Here is a 21,395-nt window from a genome sequence, read left to right as displayed (position 1 = left end):
GTAGACAAAGGCTGAGATTATTTTTCTCTTTTCTGTTTTATTTTTAGTCAAAACCAGAACAGAAGAGAGGCTAAAGTTGCTGGCCCAAGGTGACCTTGTTAAGAACCCTCATAGTCAAAGAGCTGCCAGGAATTGGGGCTGCAAAGCTTCCCAGAGAGTTCTAAAGGGGCCAGAGAATTAATTGGCTGTCCCTCCCCATCCCACGCGTGCCAGGCTCCCCCAGGGAGGAGCGCAGTCTGAGTCGTGGCCTGACGATGTCTCCTCCCCAAAGTCTAACAAGGAGGGCGACCCAGACAATCACATATAAAGTTCAGGGCCCCTCTAAGAAGTGAAGTCTGGGATTTCCTTCGCCAGCTGGAAGCCTGTTTAAGCAGCATATTTCCTGAGATGCTTCTGGGACTGCCCAGACCTAAGTGAGGGTAGAGAGAACCAAGAGGAAGATGGCATGATGAGGGCCATCGGAGGGATAAGGGGGCTGGGACCACTCCACCCCAGGCCCTGGCTCCTAGGGATTCGTGAAAGAGGATCCAACCAGCAGTTCGTATTTCTCCACGGGAAGGGGCACGGAGCTGGCGTGAGGCGCCCTCAAGAAGATCACACCTGCCATCCTCATATCTGCAGACACCACCGTTATCTGGGCCCAGACGGACCCAGAGCGAGATCAGAGATGTGTAGGCAGGCCTGAAGACCCTTGCCCCTCCTCTCCTTCCTTCCACCCTCAGAGTCAAACAGCGCTTGGAAGACAGAAGGGGCTGGGAGTGGGGGCGGGTCCCAAAGCCAACTCTTCCATGTGCTTTCTTCTCTGGGGGGACAGTTCTAACTTGTCCTGGGAGGAAGGGCAGAGCCAAGCTGACTACAAAATCAATCCAGCACCTGCCCCTGGGATATTCATAAGCCTCAAATTAGCTACTGAGAGCAAGTGTAAACTCAAGAGAACACCTCCGCCGCCCCCTACCCCCACACCCTGTTTGGGAGTGAGAGGGGAAATGCCTGGCACAAAGCAGGCAATTAGCAGATGCAGCTGGTGGTGGCCGTGAGGCTCAGAGACAACCTGCATTAAGTCTCTAGCACATCATAGGTGCTCAGTAAACTCTCGCCACTGGCATCACCTTGACCCCAAGACGTCACCAATGACAAGTTATGTTATCAAGTTAATAATCACTTCCAAAAGTACTCTATGGAATGAATGAATGAACGTTTCCGCTGTGATCAAACAAAAGCCACAATCAGAGGTATTAAAAAGGCAGATTTAAAATTTAAAAAGTCGCAAAATAATAGATCATAAATATGATCTAGAAACCAGGCAATCAACAGGTGTCTCCAGCAGGTTCTGGGTGGCAGGTGGCCAAATCCCATAGAGGGACCAGGGCTCTGCCCTGAAGCTTGGCCCACAGAGAGGAAGGGGCCTTGTGTGAACCAGAACAGGGAGCTGCTCCCACGGGGGTAGTTTCCAGGCCAGCTGGGCCCATGGGAGAAGCAGGAGCATGTCCTCCTGCTCCGACAGGATGGGAAGCAGTGGCCTCGGCCGCCTGCAGGGACAGAAGGGCACCTACCTGCTGTTGAAGGGGTTGTCCCCAGGAATGATGTGGGTGCTGTCTTTGCCGGCCAGGAGCTTGATGCGGTCGTAGAAGGACTTGACTGCGGGTGAGTCTGTCTGGCCCTGCTGAATGATGTCCAGGGGGTCCCGGGACCCCCGGCAGAGCAGGCTGTTCTGACAGGCGGACTGCAGGCAGCAGTCAGGGTCCAGGCAGTCCACCAGGCCGTCTGCAAGGGCAGAAGCAGAGCCAGGGTCAGCAGGTTTCACGGCACAAAGCTGCTTCGAGATGCTAACACCTCTGTCCCGAACAATCTCCATCCTTTCCGATGGCCTGAGTCGGCAGGTTTCATACAACAAGCCTAGTATAATCCCAACACATACACGCCGGAAACCAGACTGGAAGGAAATAATTGAAAACCGTTGACAAATGCTTATCGCCAGGTAGTAGATCAGTGCGTCTCTCTTCCTTTTCTTTATTATGCTGTTCTGGAATTTCTCCTTTTTCTGTAATGAGCAAGTATTATTTAAGTGACTGGTAATAAAAACAAACACTTTGCTTTTCAACAGCATAGCACAAAAAATTACCCATAGCCAGATTTTGTTAAAGAGCAGGACCTTGTGGGGCCTTCCAGGGTCAGACCCCTCCGCCTGTCCCCTGCTGTAGCTCCTCTCCGCATTACCCAGATAACGGTACTTCATGTATATTTCCTGAGTTTTTCAGATGCTAAAAGCCACCACCAAAGGGAAGAAATTAACTACTTGATGATGGAGAGCAAGTGGCCCCTAGACATTCACTGCTGATGCCCCGGGATCCACAGTCGACCGTCCTGTTACCTCATCAACAGCCAGAGAATTGTGCACGGCTGATCACCGTACCCTGTGACCACCCTCCCTTGTCTGGCCTTTAAATATGCTTTGCTGAAACCCTCCGGGGAGTTTGGGGGTTTATTGGGCATGAGCCACCCCGTCCTCCTTGCTCGGCCCTGCAATAAACCCTTCTCTGCTCCAAACTTCGATGTTTCAATTTGTGTGGCCTCATGGTGTGGCGGGTACATGAACCTGCCTTCGGTAACAATTTCAGGGGCCTGTGCTAAATGTGTGTGCAGGTCATCAAAATGCTTGGGGTTCCTGACATCTTGATTTAATGGAGAAAAGCATCCCATCCCCCTCCTTCTAAGCAGGGAATGGGACTGCTGAGCAGCTGGAGAAGCAGAGGTGGTGAGTTTGACACCTTCCAGGAAACGTGGAGAAATGGCTTCGGCTTGAGCACCCAGAAACCAAGCTCTCAGTTCACTCAGTTGCTTCTGGTGCTACCTTCCAGCATTCCTGCGGGACTTCAAACATCCCGATTTACTTGCCTAGACTTCTGCCCCTCCATCCCTTTCCTGGGCTGATTCCTATCTGTTCAACTACCACTCAACAAGTATTTGAGTGCCATCCATGTTCTGGAGATAAAACAGGGAACAAAGAACAAAGAATGATAGTGTCTGTCCTTATGGGGCTGACAGTACAGTGAAGGAAACAGCCAGGACTCATCCTTGAAGACCCGGGCTAGCTGTGGCCTCCTCCAGGAAGCTTTCCTGACGATGCCCCTGGCTGGCTGAGGTAATCACAGGTTCTCAGAGCACGGTTCTGCTTCAGAATCCTATGGGGAGAATCAAGAGCCTACCCGAGACCTCCCCAGGGAGAGCCTCCAGGAGCCAGTCCCGGAATCTGCCTTTTCAACATGATTCTCAGGTGACTCTAATGTACAAGAAATTTTAGAAACTGTTGTTAACACCAACTTCCTTGTACTAGAATTAATTATCTCTGTATGCTTGCCTTCCTGTCTGGAAAATGAGCTCTTTGAAAAGAAGAACAATGTCTTATTCATTTCTATATTCATGCCTCGCTTAGTGCCAACTATGGAATCAGGCACTCAACAAATGTTTGTTGAATGAATAAATGACTGCTTCCCATTGTTCACATGTCTGTTAGGGCTGAGGATGGGAATGTTTAGGGCAGTGTTGCTTCTTGGAACTCCTATTAGAATGGGTTAGTTAACCAACCCTTATTCACTCTGCTGGGAATTGACTGAACACACAGTGGAGGAGCTCAGAGAATAACTTGCTTACAACTCTTCGATTTGATAGCGAGGTGTTTGGGGGCCATAATTAGCATCATAGAAACATGCTCTCAAACTCTGAGCTGTGACTTGACAAACACTTGAACTGGAACGCTGAATCAGAGGCCTGGCTGCGGGCTTTAAATTTACTACAATGTAATTTTTTGGCATTACCCCTTTCGTTTGGTTCCCCTAATGAAATTGAAATATGTAATTTCACCAAAGTTCCACTGTAATTTAGCAATTAATGTACAATGATTTTAATGCATTACTTTCTTTTTAGCAAACAAACAAATTAGGAGGTTGCATGTTCTGCTCGGCTCTAAATTACTAAAACTAGCCTCTCATTTTCCACATGGGCAAATGTTGCTCGTGTGCCTCGTAACACATTCAGATTTACAAAATTTCCTGGAAATGCAGACACAGGAGGGTGAGCAGGCATGCACACTTTAAATTTAGAGACTTTCAAAGTCAAGGCTCTGAACACCTCAGCGCACTGTGCTGGCTGAACCGGGTGCCCCCAGAGCCCTGCACACCTCACACTAAGGAAACACTGCTGAAAAATCCTATCTCAGCAGCAGAATGATGCTCAGGTACCCTTTCAGATCCACATTCAGATTGTCCAGTGGCTCCCAGAGCCCTTGGCAGGATGAGAAGAAGAAAAGAATAGGGGGAAAAAAGCGTGTTTTGCCTTTACCATCACCTTCCATGGACTGCCTTCACTAGACACCACGGAATGCCTGCTCCGGATTTAAAAATATCCTGCTGAGATATGTTGGCTGTGCTTCATTCCGTCGCTGCGAAAACTTCTCAGGTGAGAAGAAACCCACTGTGATTAGCACTATAGATTTCTTTAAGGCTACAGGCCTCTTCCCATTAGGACTTCCATCCATCTCTGGTGTCCTTTCCCTCCCAAAGCTGGGAACGTGCCCTCTCCTAACCCCAGCCCCTTACCACCCACTCCACAGAATGAGCTTGAAGGCCTCACATCCGGCTCAAATGATAACAAAGCAGGTTTTCCCATTAAGCGCTGAACATTTTCCTCCCCCAAACCTCTCTGGTCTGCCACTCGTTCTGGGCTTCTGACTACTTCAGAAGTGTGGACCTCAAATTCCCCCACTGTTTTGTTGACTCTGGGCTTGTCTGGCAGGGGACGTCCTATAAACACATGACCAATAGCAGATGGCAAATGCTAAAAAAAAAAAAAAAGGGGGGGGGGAAGGGACAGAAATGATCTCCTCCTACATATGTACATTTACCTGCTCCAGAGGTTGTGCATTTAGGGCCCTGTCCGTTATTAAGTGTGGGCATACGTTACGCCTGTAATGACCTCATCATGTTTCGTGATTACGGGCTGCAGCCGCTGAGCACTTGCGGGCGACACCGTGAACTTTAAATTGGCACTCCAATCTCCAGTGGCCTGTCAGTCATAAGAATCGCATCTTTATGCCAGCAAGCCCCTCGCATGGAGTCTGACATGGCAATCTTCAGTAAATTACCCTGTCACTGACAATCCAGCAGTTACCCCGCAAACAATCAAGGAGGCAATCAAACTGTTCTGAATTGCCAGTTCAGGACCTGAGAGGCTGCCCGCGTCTCCATTCAGCAGGGGCACCAAAGCGGCACAGCCCCCCTCTGACACTGGCCGACTTATTTTTTTATTTATCCGCCTACTTATTTGTTTGTCTGCTTGGCTTCTTCCTTCCGGTGAGGGAGGCTAGCAGAGTTTTTGAGAAGAGGCCCATTCTGACTCAGCGGTTATGGGAAAGTGACCCAGGCCTTCCCAATCGGCTCGCAGCCTTGTCCTGCGTCTGCTTAAGGAACGTCCTCGTTTACTTCACTCTGTGAGTGCGGGGGGAGGGGGGGCACGGAGCATCCTCCAGGTGCTTGCTGGCAGAACACACGCTACCTCACAGCCCTGGCTCTGTTCCACACACATACGTCATAGGCTAGTTGTAATGGCCATTTCAGAGAAACAGGGACGTGGGGGAACTTTCTGGGAACAGTAGGTGGGGCATCCTTTGTATTGCTTTTGATAAAGAAAATCAGAGAGAATTTTTCGTAACAGTTCTGGCAACGTGAAGAAGCAGAAACCCGTGAATGCTAAACTGAAGCCTTGGGATTGGAATTCCCAAGGTAAAAAAGCCAAAAAAAGCCAAAAAAAGCCTTCTCAGCATCAGAGGTAAGAGCCTGGCCTGGGGAATCAGATGGATTTGGGCTTGATGTTCATCCCTTCTAAGGCCCTGGCTGCATGAGCTTAGAAAGACAATCAACTTTGCTGAAACTCAATTCCTTCGCCTTTAAAACTGAGTTACAACAGTACATATATCATAGGGCTATGTGATGGGGAACTGGTATATATAATATCAGTCTGACATGTAGTATGTGTTCCGCGAACTCTGGGTATTACTATAACCGGAAAGCCCCTGAAGTCTCCCACTTTTTCCACTTATGAAAACTGAACACAAAAACAAATGAAATTCATGTCGCTTATTGGAGTCATTCACTGGTCTGTGCTCTGGGTAGGTTACAATTTGGCAAGAAACCTATGTTTTTAAATAGTGATAAGTTAATAATAATTGATAGTAGTAATAAATGCTACAGATTGTACAGGATTTCTATCTATTCTTGATTCAGATCCTTACGGTAACCCTACCAAGCAGAGTTAGAGAACCCTGGAGCTGCAGACTCTGGACGGGGGTGTCTGGGTTTGAATCTCAGATCAGACTCTACCCATCTGCTGACCCTGGGCAATTAACTGCTCCATGCCTCAGTTTCCTCATGTCACAATGGAGGGGGTAACGTTAGAAAGTGTCACTGGGAGGGTTACAGCAATTACTACACATACAGCACCTGGAACAGCGCCTGGCGCAGCAAGCACTCAGTACACTGTGCATTAGCCCCACTGTCATGGTATCACCCATCCCACAGAGTTGGAAACTGAGGCTCAGAGAAGCTGAGGAACTCATCCAAGTGGCTAAGCTGCAGCTTTGGAGAGAAAGCAGGAAGAGGCAACCAATGAGATCATCACCCTTCATCATCTTCATTATCGGAAGGAGGAGATATCTCCTTCCCAAAGGGAGCCTGAGGACAGGGCAGTGGACATTCACCACACCAGCGAAGTGTGAGTGGCCACGAGAGTTAATCACTTCCGAGGCCCTGTCTATTCCTACAGCTGGGAAGGAATTTGGCTGGTTGAAATGAACATTTGAAAAAGGAAAGCAACACGAGAAACAAGATGCCTGGGAATTCACGCCCTGCCATGCAGGCTGCTGAGGACCACGCAATTTACCTGTGAGACTCGAACTGCCTTGCAGCTGTTTACCACTGGCACGAGGTGGTATGTCTATGCGTCAGCTGTTTCCAGCCCCTGCCTAGGTCGCTCTGCAGGACTTTTTAAGGAGCTCCTCAACAGTCAAGAGACTTAACCTCAAAGCCTTGATTGAATACTTACTAGGAAAGCTAAGCTCACGGGGAAGGGAGCCCTGGGTAAACGGAGAGGCTACAGAGAAGCCACAGTAAACAGCTGGGTATTTCCGAGTTCGCTGAAACACGCACATCTTTTCTGTCTGGGGAAGGCTGCCCGAGTCCTTGCATCACTCCTATAGGGAAGGGAAGGGCTCCAGGAATGAGAGGAGGTTTATTTCATTTATTCCCCCTTTGATTTTGTAAACCGGCAGCTCTGGGAGAATCCGGACGGAAGCATTTTGGCCCGCTTTTGGTGTCTTTTGTTCCCTGCGGCTTGGTATGTAAGTGACTCCCTCTACAACCTGTGTGAACTCTCCGGCTTTCTTGGGTATTAAAAGCTTCAGAGGAAGATCCAGATTCACTTTTCTCCGTTTTATTTTGTGACACGGTGGCACAAATCGACTCCAACAATTCACTTCTGGTGCCACGGACAGCTCTGCTGGTCCTGCACACAGCACCGGGCTGGGAACTGGGCAGCAGCTCCGAGGTGCAAAACGAGCCCCACTCTTTCCAGATCACCAACCACCCAGCTACCTTCCCCATTCACTGGGCCAACAGGCCACGGAGTGGGTTGGCTGAAACATGCGCTCTGAGGAGCACATACTGTTTCACTATAGGATGCTCAAGAACAGGCAAAGGTAATCAATTATGGTAGACAGTTAAAAATCGTAGTCACCTTTATAGGAAGGAATTGGTAGGGAAAGAATATAGGGGAACTTTCCGGGTGCTGGGAATTTTCTAGGTCATCACCTTCTTCACTTGGCTACACAGCTGAATATGTCCATAAAAATTCACCAAGGTGTGTAGTTAAGATTATGCAGCTTTACGTATTTGCTAACAGACTGACTTTAGGCAAGATAAGCAACCTCTCTGGGCTCTGCCTTCCTCATTTACAAAGTGGGCGTAATGATGATGATGGTGATGATGATGGTGATGGTACCTCACCCGAGCGTTGGGAGGATTACACAAAAGAATCCACATCAGGCACTCGGAACAGTTGTGAATAACTAGGAACTTACTAGGTACCTCTGAATCATTTCTACTTCTTTCTTTTTGCATCTTCTTGGCATCATATAGGTTTGTTTTGCTTACAGAGTGGGGTAGTTCCCAAGTTCTCATTTCCCCCCAAAAAATACATGGAATCTAGGTGGTAGAGCCAATAAATCCTAGAGCCATTTTTGAGATCAGTTAATAATGGGTGGGGGATTAAAGAAGCAGTGGAGAGAAGGGAGGAGGAGGAGACAAGAACCTGGACAAGAAGGAAGAGACCTTCGCTGTCTGCTACTTCGGATGGAAGTGAAGAGGGAGCAGGGGGCCCTGGGAGCACACTTCACTCTGCCTGCTGGCAAAGGCCAAAGGAGCCTGGATTTTAACCAAAGACACAAGGGGTTCTTGAGTAAAAAGCAATACGGCAAACATAGGATTCATTTTGCCTTGGGAGTTACTCTGTTGTAAGGTGAGCTCTTGTAGGACCCTGCCTAAAGGGTGTGGGGCCCTTGGCTAACACCTTTGGCCAGGCCCCTATCTACATAAACAACCTGAGTTACCCAAATCAGCATATCAGCCTGATCTTACATAATCTTGCAAAAGAAAGACACCTTCAGCCAGCAGGAGCAATCTACTCTACAATCTACACTCTGGAACAGAGGTTGGGCATTAGACCCTGAGATAGCTCAGAGATGCAAATCCCCAAACATCTCAGGGCGTCTAGTCAACCCCACACGCATGGGCGTGGAGGTGAGGAATGGTAGAGGGAGAAACAGGGCTCAGGGCTCACGTGGGTCCTAGTCTGGGCAAGGGTGCTCTATCCAGACAGGATTGCTGATCCTGGTCAGTCCCTGCCACTGGAACAGTGCTTAGAAAAATTTAAGGCAGACACTCCAAAGCTCAGGGAACCACGTACCCAGGGTAGCACTGGACTCTTGCCCCAGTTAGACAAATAACAATATAAAACAGGCTTTAGAGTCAGAATGGTCCAGTTTTAAAACCTGTTCTATCATTCATTAGCTACGTAACCTTGGCAAGTGACTGACCTCCAGTGACTCAGTTTTCCCAGCTATAGAATGGGCTTCATAGCACCTGCTTCCTTAAAGAGCAGAGATGCTATAAAGATGGTGCACATGAAATGAGAAGATGAAGGGATTGCACTTAACAGAGGAAGAGCTCACTAAGTGGAGGCTATTCCTAATGATATCTCCCGCTCTCCACCAGGGAAGGGCACTGTTCTATTTGCATTTTACCCAATGCCTGCTGACAAGTTGGAAGTGAGGGATAATTGAAAGTATTCTGGCTTGATGTAACTAAGAAGTGAAAGGAACAGGCCTGGCTGACTTGATTTAACCTGGCAATATGAGATTAGCTCTTCACTGCCTCTGTTAGGGCTCCCGCCTTGCCAACCTTTTAAAGCAATAGATTGGCTGACAGGGTGCTCATTTGGAAGGCTTCACCTGCCACTAATACCCTGGCTGCCTGATGGACCGTCACGGTTCCACAGGCATCTCCCCTCTCCCCCCCACGGAGCAACCGCCATTCTTAAATATTGCAGGAAGTAAAATTATATTTGCACTCCTTCTGGAAGGCTCGTTGGAAATTTTCCTCTTGCTTTTGTCAATTCTTTTTGTCAGTCTCTGAGATCCAAGGCCTGGGATCCTTGTTCTAAAGCACCTTCCAGTTTTCCTTATAACTTAGCAATGGAAGATCAATCATGCCCAACTGGAGACCTGGCAGAGTGCAGCCCTCCCTGGGAGCTGCTCTGCTGGCTTCCCTGGTCTTCAGGATGGATGTGGGAAAGAAAGCAAAGGCTGCTTAGGAAAACTTAGGCACTGCTACTGAAGGCAGGGATATGTTCCAGGTCAGACCTTTGCTTGGTGTGTCTCTGCCTTTACCTTGAAGCTACTGGGGCATCTGGTCGACCCCACACGCATGGAGGTCAGGGTGATGGAAGGCAGAAATTTTATGACAATGAGCTTGCAGGGTGTGTCTAGTTTTTTTGAACGGTTCTTCATCAAAAATGAAACAAATGGACAAAAATCAAAAGAAATACAACCAAATACTTATCAACCAAACCCTTTAAGACCAATGCTTCTCAAATTCCTACCAGCATTGGAATCATCCGGGGAGCTTGTTAAAATGTAGATTCTAACTCTGTAGTCCTAGGCTGGCGCTCGAGAGCTTATATTTCTTACAAGTTTCTAAGTGATGCAGATGCTGGTGTCCGAGCATCACACTTTTGTAAGTCACATGTCAAACCGCTAACGGTCAAATTGTGCCCCCTGATCATCTCCGTGATGTTAACATACTGATCCGACTGTCACCCACACCTACTGAATTCCTGAGGGTGGAAACTGGGAGTCTGCATTTTAAAGACAACTCCCCAGTGATTCCCTTGCTTACTGAAGCTTGAGACCCCCTGTTCTGAATTATTGAAAACTCCCTTCAAATATCCACAGCAGTACCACTGACCCGCAGGGACTCACACCGCCTTCCCAAACCGTGTCTCTTGGGGAATGTTAGGAGGGGCTCCCTGAGACAGAAATGGGGGTGGGACAGGAGGATCTGTGGCCAAATACAATTTGGGAGGTTTTGTTTAAACAAAGTTAAACTGGCTTCTTTATAGCAGGACTTACAGCAGGACTTCTTGGAGCCTTTGACGAGTGGGTAGGCATTAGGAGTCTTTAGTGCTGCAATGGCGCATGCGGTATTTCCTGACCATAGCCACCTTTTGGCTTGGAGCATCTCCCTGCAACAGTCTAGTGCCCTTCCTGGTTGGGAAACACATCATGAGAACAGAGGGCTCTAAGTTTGGGGGTTTTATCCTAAGAAGGACCAGCCAAACCTTCACTGAGTCAACAGTCCCAAGGGGCAGCCCCACGCTTGACTGACCTTCTCATAAAGTGCAGGCTTTTAGGCAATCAGCCCCAACACAAACCACATCATCACCACCAGCACATTGGCTCAGAGCCTCTGCCCTTGGGTTCCCAGAGCTTTTGCATTTCAGCATCTGGATCCCGAGCCAGATGACAGCATCCTGGGGGCCAGAGGGACCGTGAAGCACGAATGGCGCATCTCACGAGAGCTAGTAGTTGGCACTTTTGAAAAGCTCACTGAGTGCCAGGCACCATGCTAAGTGCTTTACATGCACCCCCTCATTAAACCGCCACCAGGACTCCAGGCATCATCAGCACTGCTGTTCACGGATGAAGAATGGGAGTTTTAGAGGGAGATGAAAGAACTCGCCCAAGCCCACTCAGCTTCTGCATGGTGGGGCTGGGTTTTCAACGCAGTTTGCTGCACTCCAAAGTCAAATCCCACATGAAGCCGCCATGATAGGTCTGCTACTGCTAAAACACTCCGAATGGTCAACACACAGGAGCCACCGGACCTGCCACCGTGACATGTTTGATGCCGGCACCAAGCTCTTTAATCTAAGGCAGGGCTGCGTCAAATAGAAGAGGGACAATTTAAATACATATGGAAGGGCGATTTATGTTTTAGAAAACTGGGGTGCAGAACGGTTTAGCTGCCCTCTGCCCCAACTCGTAACTTCACTCAGCTTACACTTCTGAGTTGGGGGAACCACAGAACTGTCCCCACCACCACCACCACCCGCGGCTTAAGTCCCTATGTTTTCTCAGCCCGCACCAGGCATCCTCATCCAGCCATCATCCAGTATTTCTCACAAGAACCCTCTGAGGTGGCTTCTGTGATCTCCATTTTGCAGATGAAGAAACCGAAGCTCGGAGAGGTTAAGAGCCTTGTCCACAGTCACACAGCAAGTAAATGACGGAGGAGTGATTCACCCCTAGGAAGTCCACCTCCAAAGCTTACACTCCCGGCTCCTACTCTCAGATCTTCATAAGTGGCTGCAAGTGATCACAGCCATATCAAGGTACCCTGTGAATGTTGTAGGACGTGGGGGAGGAACTGCCCAGGCTGCGGAAAATGTCTTGGTTCCTAGTTGCTTTCTCTCACTCTCTCTTTCTTCTTCCCCTCCCTTTCCCCCTGCTGCCTCTCCTCCACCCAGACAGAGCCTCTAGGAATAATGATCTCACTTGATCAGAATGTTTCCACCTCGGACATCCCTGACCCCTGATGGGCATCTCTGACAGTCTCACCCTTGTTAGCCCAGGGCCATGGTTTTACACTCCGGGGATTTCTATCCTGCCTGCAGCTGTCTTCCCCCTTTTCTGTTACAAAAACCAGTGGCAACAGAGAGCAGGGGCCTCTGATCTCAGCCCCTGATTTCCCCAAATGCTCGCCCTCGGCCTGCTGTTTCTGGCCTCTCCCAGCCTGCTCCGCTCCCCCCCTGTTCCGCTCCCCCACCTCCAAAGCCTGCTGCCCTCATCAACCACCATTTCAAAGAGTCCACTGACAGGTCAGACAGAAGTGAGCCGATGGCCGGGGAGTCCAGGCCCGGCAGGGGGTGGCGGCCTGGTGGGGTGCCAGACAGTGACCTGCTGGGCCCCTCAGAAAGAAAAGGGGCTGTCACCAGCGACACCTCCGAGCAACAAGCCGGAACAGCTACTTTCCGCCTGAGGAGAGACCCCGTCTCTTGGGGGAAGGTGGGAGGACCGCCCCAGGGCTGAGAGAATTAGCAAGGGGCATGGTGACTGCACGAAGAATAAAGAAATACCCCAGCCTGCCGGCTGGGAGAAGGGGCCAGGCTCAGCCAGCACACAGGCTTCCTGCTGCAGGAGGAAAACTGGAAGGACTGACTCCTCAACATGCCCTTTATCATGCTGCCCGTACTTTGCTTCACTCCCCAGGGACCCTCTCATTTCATCTTCACATTCACTCTATGGCGCAGCTACTAGGGGCCATAGGGGTGGTGCTGCGCAGATCTGGGGGTTTGCAACACGTTGGCCGTGTAGCTCTGGGCTGGTTACTTTACCTCTCTGAGCCTCAGTTTCCTCGTCGGTAAAACAGAAATAATAATCCCATCAGCTTAACAGGGCTGTTGTGCAAGATGAAATCAGCCTTATGCAGAAGCACTTAGCGGAGAGTAACCATCTGCTGACTCGGGCTTTGCAGATGGAGGAGGCCGGGCCCCGGAGAGTATCCCGTGAGGGGCAGAGCTGCGATTCGCACACGGCTGGTCCAGCCTCCGCCTTGCTGAGCGTCCTCGCTGCTCCACGCCTCGCCAAGCAAGCGTGGGAGGGAGGTCGGGGCTCACCCAATGGCGGTCCCTGGCAGCCCCTGCCTTTCCTCTCTCGCAGGAGGGTTACAGAGCTTCCCTCCCTACTGCCATCAGCCCACAGGAAGTCGACACACAGGGTGGGCCAAGGGGACAACAGAGGTGACCACGTGTTCTCGTCTCAGTGAAGGAAGCAATGTATCGTGCCTTTGGTTTTTCTTGGCATGAATAAAATGGTGTCGGGGTGGAGGGTATAGCTCAAGGGGGTGGAACGCATGCTTACGAGGTCCTGGGTTCAATCCCCAGTACCTCCTCTGAAAATAAATAAACCTAATTACCTCGCTCCTTCCCGCCAAAATAAAATAATTAAATAATACAATATAAAAAATAAAAACTTAAGTAAATAAAATTTTTTTTAAATGGTGTCAATGCTATACAGTGACTTGGGTGTCACTGTTAGGGTGTGTTTTTTTTTCGTCCACAAATGAAATTTATTCATCCTAAAATAACCTGTTGAATAAATGACAACTGCCTCCTATCCTAGGTACTTCTCCTTAAAGCTTTCATTCTTCAATCCGTTTCATAATGAATTGACCAAGAAAGACGGGGACCCCACGGTTGTGGGCTTGGAGTCGAGAGGAGAAGCTATGAACAAATGTATAACAGACTTTGAGAGAGTGATAGTGTTTTGAAGAAAAGGAAAGCAGGGCAAAGGGTTGGAGATGACGGAGGAGGGGACCTGCTGCTTGAGATGGAGGGGTCGGGGGGGCGGCGGAGCCAGGGGTGGTGTCTCTGAAGAAATGGCGTTTGGGTAGAAACCTAAATGAAATGAGGAAACAAGTTACGGAAACATCCAGGAGACTAGCATTCTGGGAAGAGGGAAGAGCCAGCAGGTGCAGACATCCAGGGTTGGGATGTACTCTGTGAGCTACAGGAACAGCAAGATGGGGGATGTTGGGGGGGGGGGAATAGAAGGAAGAAATGAGATCAGAGTGGAGGCAGGGGCCTGCCCGTGCAAAGCAATGGAGGTTGCACCTGGACGCCATCCTACAGGAGATGATGTGCCCCTGGAAGGTTTGGGAAGTGGGAGTGATAAGACCTGACTTTGAAATGGATTCTTCTGAGGGCTCGGTGTGGGATACATTGAAGCTGCAGGCATGGCAGTCCAGCCCAGCAAAGTTGGTGGCATGATCTGGGCGGAGGTGGGATGATACTAAGAAACCAGGGCCTTAATAATGAGGAAGAGAGACTGGAGGGGCCTGACAAGGGAGCAGCCACACGTCTGTGCGGACAGACACAAGCACAGACAAAGGTGGCCCGTGAATGACCCCGCCAGCAGACCTGTCACAGAGATCTAGCCCCGTAAAGTCCCCAGGGGCCAGATGCCAGTCAAGTCGCCATCGCCGCAGGAGGCAGAGGTCTTGGCTTATCTCCCCACCAGCAGCCCGGGGCCACGACACCTGGAGACACCACTCTCTGCAGGCACTTGAGCTCCCCTCAAAAGGGCACATATCAGGCCGTGTCAGTGGTTCTCAAAGTGTCAGCCTCATCTTGGTTCTTGCTGGAAATGCACATCAGTAGGCCCCACGCCAGACCTATAGACTGAGAAGCTTTCGGGGGAGGCGCAGCCTGACCTGTGCATTACACCTTCCAGGGGAGTCTGACGCCCACTGACCTACGAGAAGCACTGTTCTGCATCTACAAACTCATCCAAGCCTCACAGTCTCCTATAAGATAGGACCCACCCATAGCCCCATTTTACAGAGGACAAAACCGAGGTTCAGAGGGTTAGAATGACTTGCTTACACTCATACTATGAATCAGTGGAGGAGCTGGGACGTGAACCAAAGCTCCCCGACCCTAAAGTCTCTTTACCACCCTGCCAGGCCGTCTCCTCCCCTCCACGGGCAGTGAGGAAACATAAGGAAAGGCCTTTCTTCCCTGCTGTGAGCACATGTGTTCAGGAATAATTCAAGCAGATAGATCAGCCTTCTCTCTGCAGGAAGGGGTGTGGTTGCAACGCTGGGGACCCAGATGCTAAGTGGAGGAAGGCAAAGCGAACACTTGGGGTCAAGGGCACTCTGCCCAGTGTGGCACACAAGACCTGTCTCTGTCCAGACCTAGATGATTTTGGGAGGTTCTGCCAAAGAGTCTGGCTGGTCCAGGGGGAGGTGTTTGCCATCATCACCATCAATGACGGGAGGTTGGGACAGGGCTGGGACCAGGGTGAGGTGAGTGGGGCTCACCCAGGGTGCAGATTAAAGAGGGCGCTCACTCTCAGGTGCATAGGTACCTCGACTCACCCTAGTCTCATTCTGGGTCTGAGATAGATCTTAGCTCAAACCAGCAATGCCAGGCGCCCATTCTCTGGAGAGTCACTGGGTCCCTTTGGTGAAAAGCATGTACTGGATTTAGAGCCAAGAAAGCCTGCCTCTGGCTCCTACCTGCCCTGCCCTGCTATTTGGCCTTAAAGAAGTTACTTGCTCTCTCTGGGCTTTGGAACTGCTGGGGACCGTATGTTTTAGCCTTTCTGCATTTGACATTCCTGGGCTCCCTGATCCCATATACTAAAGGCGTAGTGGCCCTCAGCATGTGGACCCCACCTCTGGGTGGCGCTGGTAGTACTGGGTGGGCAGATCAATGGTGCTGTGTACCTTGAGGACTGAAAAGGCAGGGAATTTCCTGGTAAAGGCCTGGATTTTGCTGTGAGAGGAGAGAGAGAAAGAAACACTGGGCACTGAGCTTTGGGGGGCGCCTTGCCGTTTTCTTTGCGTTCACATTTGGCCACATAATTCTGGCCCCTCTCCAACTCCCCAGAGCTCTCGGCTGAAAAGATGGAAAGTCAAAGCAAAGAGCACGGGCCTTGGGCAGCTGCTCTCGCTGCGCTGCGGAGAACGCCTAGCTATTTAAGTCCAACCGTTCCACCTTCCCCTGCTCGCCCCTGGCGCTCCAATGCAGAAACACTTTGCGGCAAAAATGCACCCCACATCCAACAGGGGGAAAAAGAGCTCACGCCCACACGGTTTCTCAGCACGCTGCAGAATTCCCACAGCTGAGGGGCGGGGGCACGAAGCACTCACGGTCTGCGCTGCTCTGACCCCGGACACCATACCAGGTGCACAAGGGGCCCGCAAGGAGGGCTCTTGGGTTCTGAGTCCTGGCTTGGCTACATTTTAGCTGGGGGAACTGGGTAAGCCACTTTCTTTCTCTTGACGTGGGAAGCCCCATAAAAAAGACCGGCAGGAGACCCCAGGCAGGGCCACTACGCTCCTGCCAGCACCATCCGGATCCCTGGCCAAGCGGCTCTATCTCACTTTTTGCCTCTCAAAAGGCTTACTACTAGAAAAGTGGAACTTACCGCTAAAAGTCTACTGGTTCCCTGAGCTCACTTCTGATTGGTCCATTTGTAGTACTTGGTTTGCATGGAGCTCACTCCTGATTGGTTATTTCTCTCACTCTTGATTGGCCCACTTCCCTCACTCTTGATTGGTTATTTCTCTCCCTCCTGATTGGTCCATTTCTACAAAGCTTGTTCCTAATTAGTCACCTTTGTTATACCTTATTTGCATATCATGTTGCAAAGTGTAAACTGGCAGCCTATAAAAGCCTGTGTAAACCTACAGACTGGGTCCAGAGCTTGGAGTGGTAACTTCTCTGGGTCTGCTAGTGTAATAAACTTGAATTCTCCAACTTTCCGAGTGCTGCTTGGTCTCTTGCCTGGAATCAGGCTGCTGTCACAACTGAGCTGTAACACCGAGCTTTAACACTGAGCTGTAACACAGTTTTCTGCAACACTCTGCCCCTTAGTTTCTGTGTCTAGGTACAGTAAGAGGCTCTGAGGGCTCTCAGGGTCTACTGCCATGATTTATCTGGGCAGCGTGGAAACGTCTTCGCACAGGCCTGGCCTCTGGGAAATGCTCAGTGCATGAGTCCTTTGATTTTTGGGTCAAAGAACACTCCCTGTTCTAGAGATGCCCACACCAGATTTGTCAGCCCTGGCATCACTGACATTTTGAGCTAGACCATTCTTTGCAGTGGGGCCGTCCTGCGCATAGTAGGATGTTTAGCAGTATCCTTGGCCTCTCTACCCACTCAGTGCCAGGAGCACTGCCTTCCCTCATCCGTGACTCGTAAAGTGTCTCCAGACATTTGCAATGTGCCCTGGAGAGCACAGGTGCCCATGGTAGGGAACCACGGGTCTGGACTGAGGGGAGGAGGGTTGTGGGAGCAATAGAGCTAATCGTGGTGCCAGGGCCCTTGAACCTTCTTTCAGATGCTGGTCACAGAAACCAAAATGCTTATCTTTGCGATCTAGGCAGCTTCTCCAGCCAAGGTAAAAATATAGGAAGCCAACATAATGACATAAATGTTACCTCTCTGCCACCAGTGAAATCTGTGTTTTGATCCTCTAATTCCCTAAAATAAGTCCTCAGTGATTTCAATTATTAACATTTTTGCAGATTATGCTTTTTCATCACAATTTTACGATGAATATTTGATTTCTCATCTAACCAGGGGAAAAAATTTTAATCCCTTAAGAGACAACTTAATAACTATTTAAACAACTACAGATTTGATTAGAAAAGACCGAACGTGCTATGTCAGGTAAACTCATGAACTTTAAACTTTTTAAATTTTCTTCAACCAAGTCCACAGTCAAATAAAATTATTGTGAAAAATTTTCCTACAGGAAAGTTTTATCTCTGAGGTGATTTTTTTCTGAGGCCTTTTTACAACACAAATTCTGCACTTGTTGGAACTGTCTTCAGAAACAGCTTTTGAATTTTGTGTTTTAAAGACAATGGACACTGGCTTTAAAGTAGAAAAGCTGTATGTCATAGTGGTTGGCTGAAAGGCCTGTTCTGAATGTGACCTTAAGCCTCTGGATCCTTACTGGGGAGATGGAAAACCAATGGAGGGACAGACTCAGAGAACTTGCATTTCTGGTGTGAAGAAACAGGTATCATACAAGAAAGACAGGGTGATTTAGGGGTGGGCCATTTGCTGTGAAGGGAACACCAAAGGGTGATGGGAGAGAGACAGAGGTGAACCTTCCAGATCAAGACAGGCCTCTCTGGGGGGCCGGCATTTGAACAGAGACCTAAGAATGACTAGAAGAGACCAGTCATGCAGAATGCCCAGGCTGGAGCATCCCTGCCCTGGACCAGCAAGACTCTGAGGTGGGATTTTGTGCGAGGACCAGAAGGCTGGCCAGAGCGGGTGAGGCAGACCTGCTGTAGAAGCTGCGGGGAACAGTGAGAGAGGAGGCAGGGACCGTCACCACAGGCCCTCCAGGCCAAGGAGAAGCACTTGATTTAGATTCTAACTACGGGAGAAGCCCTTTGAGGGCCTGACATCCCCGGCTTTACAATTTAAAACTACCCCTCTGGCTGCCGTAGAGAGACCCGTTGGTTGGTTGCCTGTTCCTTTCCCAGGTGCCTACAAAGCTCGACACGATGCTCTTGAAAACTTACCGATGATCGTTTTTATATGCCATGGAGAATGGATTCTCTCTCCCCTTTTCTAAACTTCAATAGAATAAAAGAAAACTCAACCCCCAACTCTCAGCTTCCTCAATAGAAGATTTTCTCGTTAAATGTGCCCAGGAAATCAAAGATCTTATTTCAGCTGAAGATCCAGAACACTTTTCAGCCCCTGGCGCTATGTGGTTCTCCAGGATTTTAGTTGGGCTAGCTCTGCTTCCCTCCCAAAGAAGAGAAACCCAGTGCCTGGCCAGCTGGCAGTGGCCTCGAGGCCAAGTTTTCCTTCTAAGCACCAGAAACATTGTTTCTCTCTCTGGGAGCCAATCATTTATGGCTCCAGCTACATTTGCCACGAGGTCTTTGGACGGCAAAGGGGATCCTGATCCAACCCAATTAATAGAGCCATGTTGCACTTTTACGCTGTCCCCCACCTAACCAATCCATCAACATGATTTGCACCCATTAATCAAGACTTTTACAATGGGTTCACCAAGCTTTCTCTCTCATTGGATGAAGAAACGATTTGGACTCGCGAATCATAACTCCTCCTGAGCCCCTGAAGTCCTGAGCTTGGCTCTGCTAAACGCACAGACAAGGTGAGTTATTAATTAACTATTGAGATGAATGCCGGAATACCATGCCTGCATCATGTCAAACCGATTTGGATGGTTATGGGATGGGGAGAGAGGGGGAGAGGACAGGGGGTGTGTGAGAAGGGTGGGTGCCGAGTGCTCTGGACAGACTCCAGTGTTATCTCTCCTCATTTAGACCTGGCTGGAGCGCCCTGAGCTCAGGCCAGCATCCACATCTCTCAACCCAAGGGAGCCTCCTTTGGAGCAAGACAAGGAACCCAGCTTCGCAGATGGAGGTGAGCTGGGAAGTACTGTTCCGAACAGCAGCCTGACTGAAGCCTGTAATTTAGGGAGAGAAATGTAGACGCTGCTGCTGGATGGAAGGGTCCCGACCAGGGGTTATTGGTCACACGAATCTGTGATTCTGAGGGAGACAAGGAGACAGACAGAAGGCTCTGGGCTTTCTTTCCTGTCCTGCGGGCAACACCCATGCTCTGAGACAGTTGCTTCCCTGAGTTCCTGCTGAAAGAAGGTCTCCCATCCCGACTGCCCTCACACGCTTGGTTGCAATAATAATAGTACCACGATTATATATCGTATCTTTTTAGACGGATGTGAGCTCTTTGCGTCATGTTTGTCTCTGGGTTTCCAAAGGCCTATTTACACTGTCTAACATTTAGCAAACACTCAATGAATGTTTGCTAAACCATGAATGAATGGATGGATGGATGGATGGATGGGTGGATTCATACCCTAATGACAGAGAGTTAAAGACTTCTTACATTTTGAAACAAACATCAGTCATCTCTCCAACCAGGAACGGAGAGCACTTCTAAAACATACTGAAATTACTCATGCAGAAACTAAACATGAAAATGTGTTTCTGTTTTTCCAATTATTTCTTCTTGAAATAAAATTCCCCTCTCTTCACCTCACTCCTCCTGTGTTCTGGAGATTCTTGGGGAGGGATCTGGGGCACAGGTGCCATGACATTGGACTGGGTGGGCTCGCTCAGGGGAAACCATTATTTAAACAAGTTTTTCTCAAAATGTAATCTGCAGACCACTTGCAACAGCATCCTCTGGCGGGTTTGGTAAAAGTGCAGATTCCTAGATCCCCTGACTTAATAAATCAGAATCTCAAAGTCTCCACATCTAAATATTAAACAAGTTCTCCAGCGTGGTCACGCAACACTGAAGTTTGAAGAGCACTGGTTAAAATCTCAGTGGTTCTGGACTGTGGCAAAATCATGGGTTAGGTTCCATCTCTGCGGATTTGGTATCTATTCCACACAACCACCACAACATTAATGCTAATAACATTAAAATTAGCAACAGCCAACAGGGGAGGGCATCCTACGAGCCAGGCACCTTGTAAAACATACTAAGCATTTTCTCGCTGAAACGTCACACCTGCTTATGGAAGCGGCATCACCATGCGTATTCTGCAGACAAGAAACCTGCGACTTTGAGGAGTCAACTGACTTGCAGGAGAGGGCCACAGAGACGGACTCCTGAGGCCAGGCTCTTGACCAGATGATGCTACCAGGTGATGAACCGTGTCACCTATTCAGAAATCAGGGAAGGGACAGGAGAAGGAGCAAAACAGCCAACTTTCAGAAGCGTGAGGAAGCAGAGCAGAGGGAGACACAGACAGCTTCGTAGTGTGATAAGGAAGGCTGTGGCCCGTGGTGACACGTGCAGAAGCTTGGCCTGGGAAGGGCTTCCTCCTGCCCCTCCACCTCCAGGCTTCTGCCCGCAAACTGGAGAAGGCATCTGATCGGACGGCATGGGGTCTTCAGATGGCCTTCCAGGCTGGCTTGCAATGATGGGAGCTGGGCTATCGTATAGACAGAGGGCCAGGGCTCCTGACCCCAAGTTCTGGGTGTGAAAGGCGTGTAGGGCAGGAGTAAGGACTGTCTTTCCAGGCCAGACGGTCTGACAGCGCCTCCCCGCCTCGAGGTTCCCAGTTTCAGAGGAAATCCACACCCTTTCTCCCACCCCTGGCTGTGATGAACTAGATCTCACACCTCTGTCTGCGTGGTGATAATTAAATATTATCCGCCTGTCACTTGACGCACATGTTGTGTGTATTCTCA

The 21,395-nt window shown here is 49.6% G+C and overlaps 1 protein-coding gene across 4 annotated transcripts in view; it reads right to left on the bottom strand.

Moving 5' to 3' along the window:
- Positions 1–21,395, bottom strand: part of TENM2 (teneurin transmembrane protein 2) — a 1,175,656-nt gene that overhangs the window by 73,313 nt on the left and 1,080,948 nt on the right. For all 4 annotated transcript variants that reach the window (XM_064480080.1, XM_031437753.2, XM_064480081.1 and 1 more), the window contains one exon: positions 1,554–1,764. In XM_064480080.1, coding sequence (XP_064336150.1) covers positions 1,554–1,764 — 211 coding nt within the window. The remainder of the gene's footprint in view (positions 1–1,553; positions 1,765–21,395) is intronic.

The sequence above is a fragment of the Camelus dromedarius genome, chromosome 27, assembly GCF_036321535.1.
Source record: "Camelus dromedarius isolate mCamDro1 chromosome 27, mCamDro1.pat, whole genome shotgun sequence".
Classification (NCBI taxonomy): Eukaryota; Metazoa; Chordata; class Mammalia; order Artiodactyla; family Camelidae; genus Camelus; species Camelus dromedarius.
Note: the sequence above shows the minus strand (reverse complement) of the source record. Positions and strands in the feature narration are given on the sequence as shown.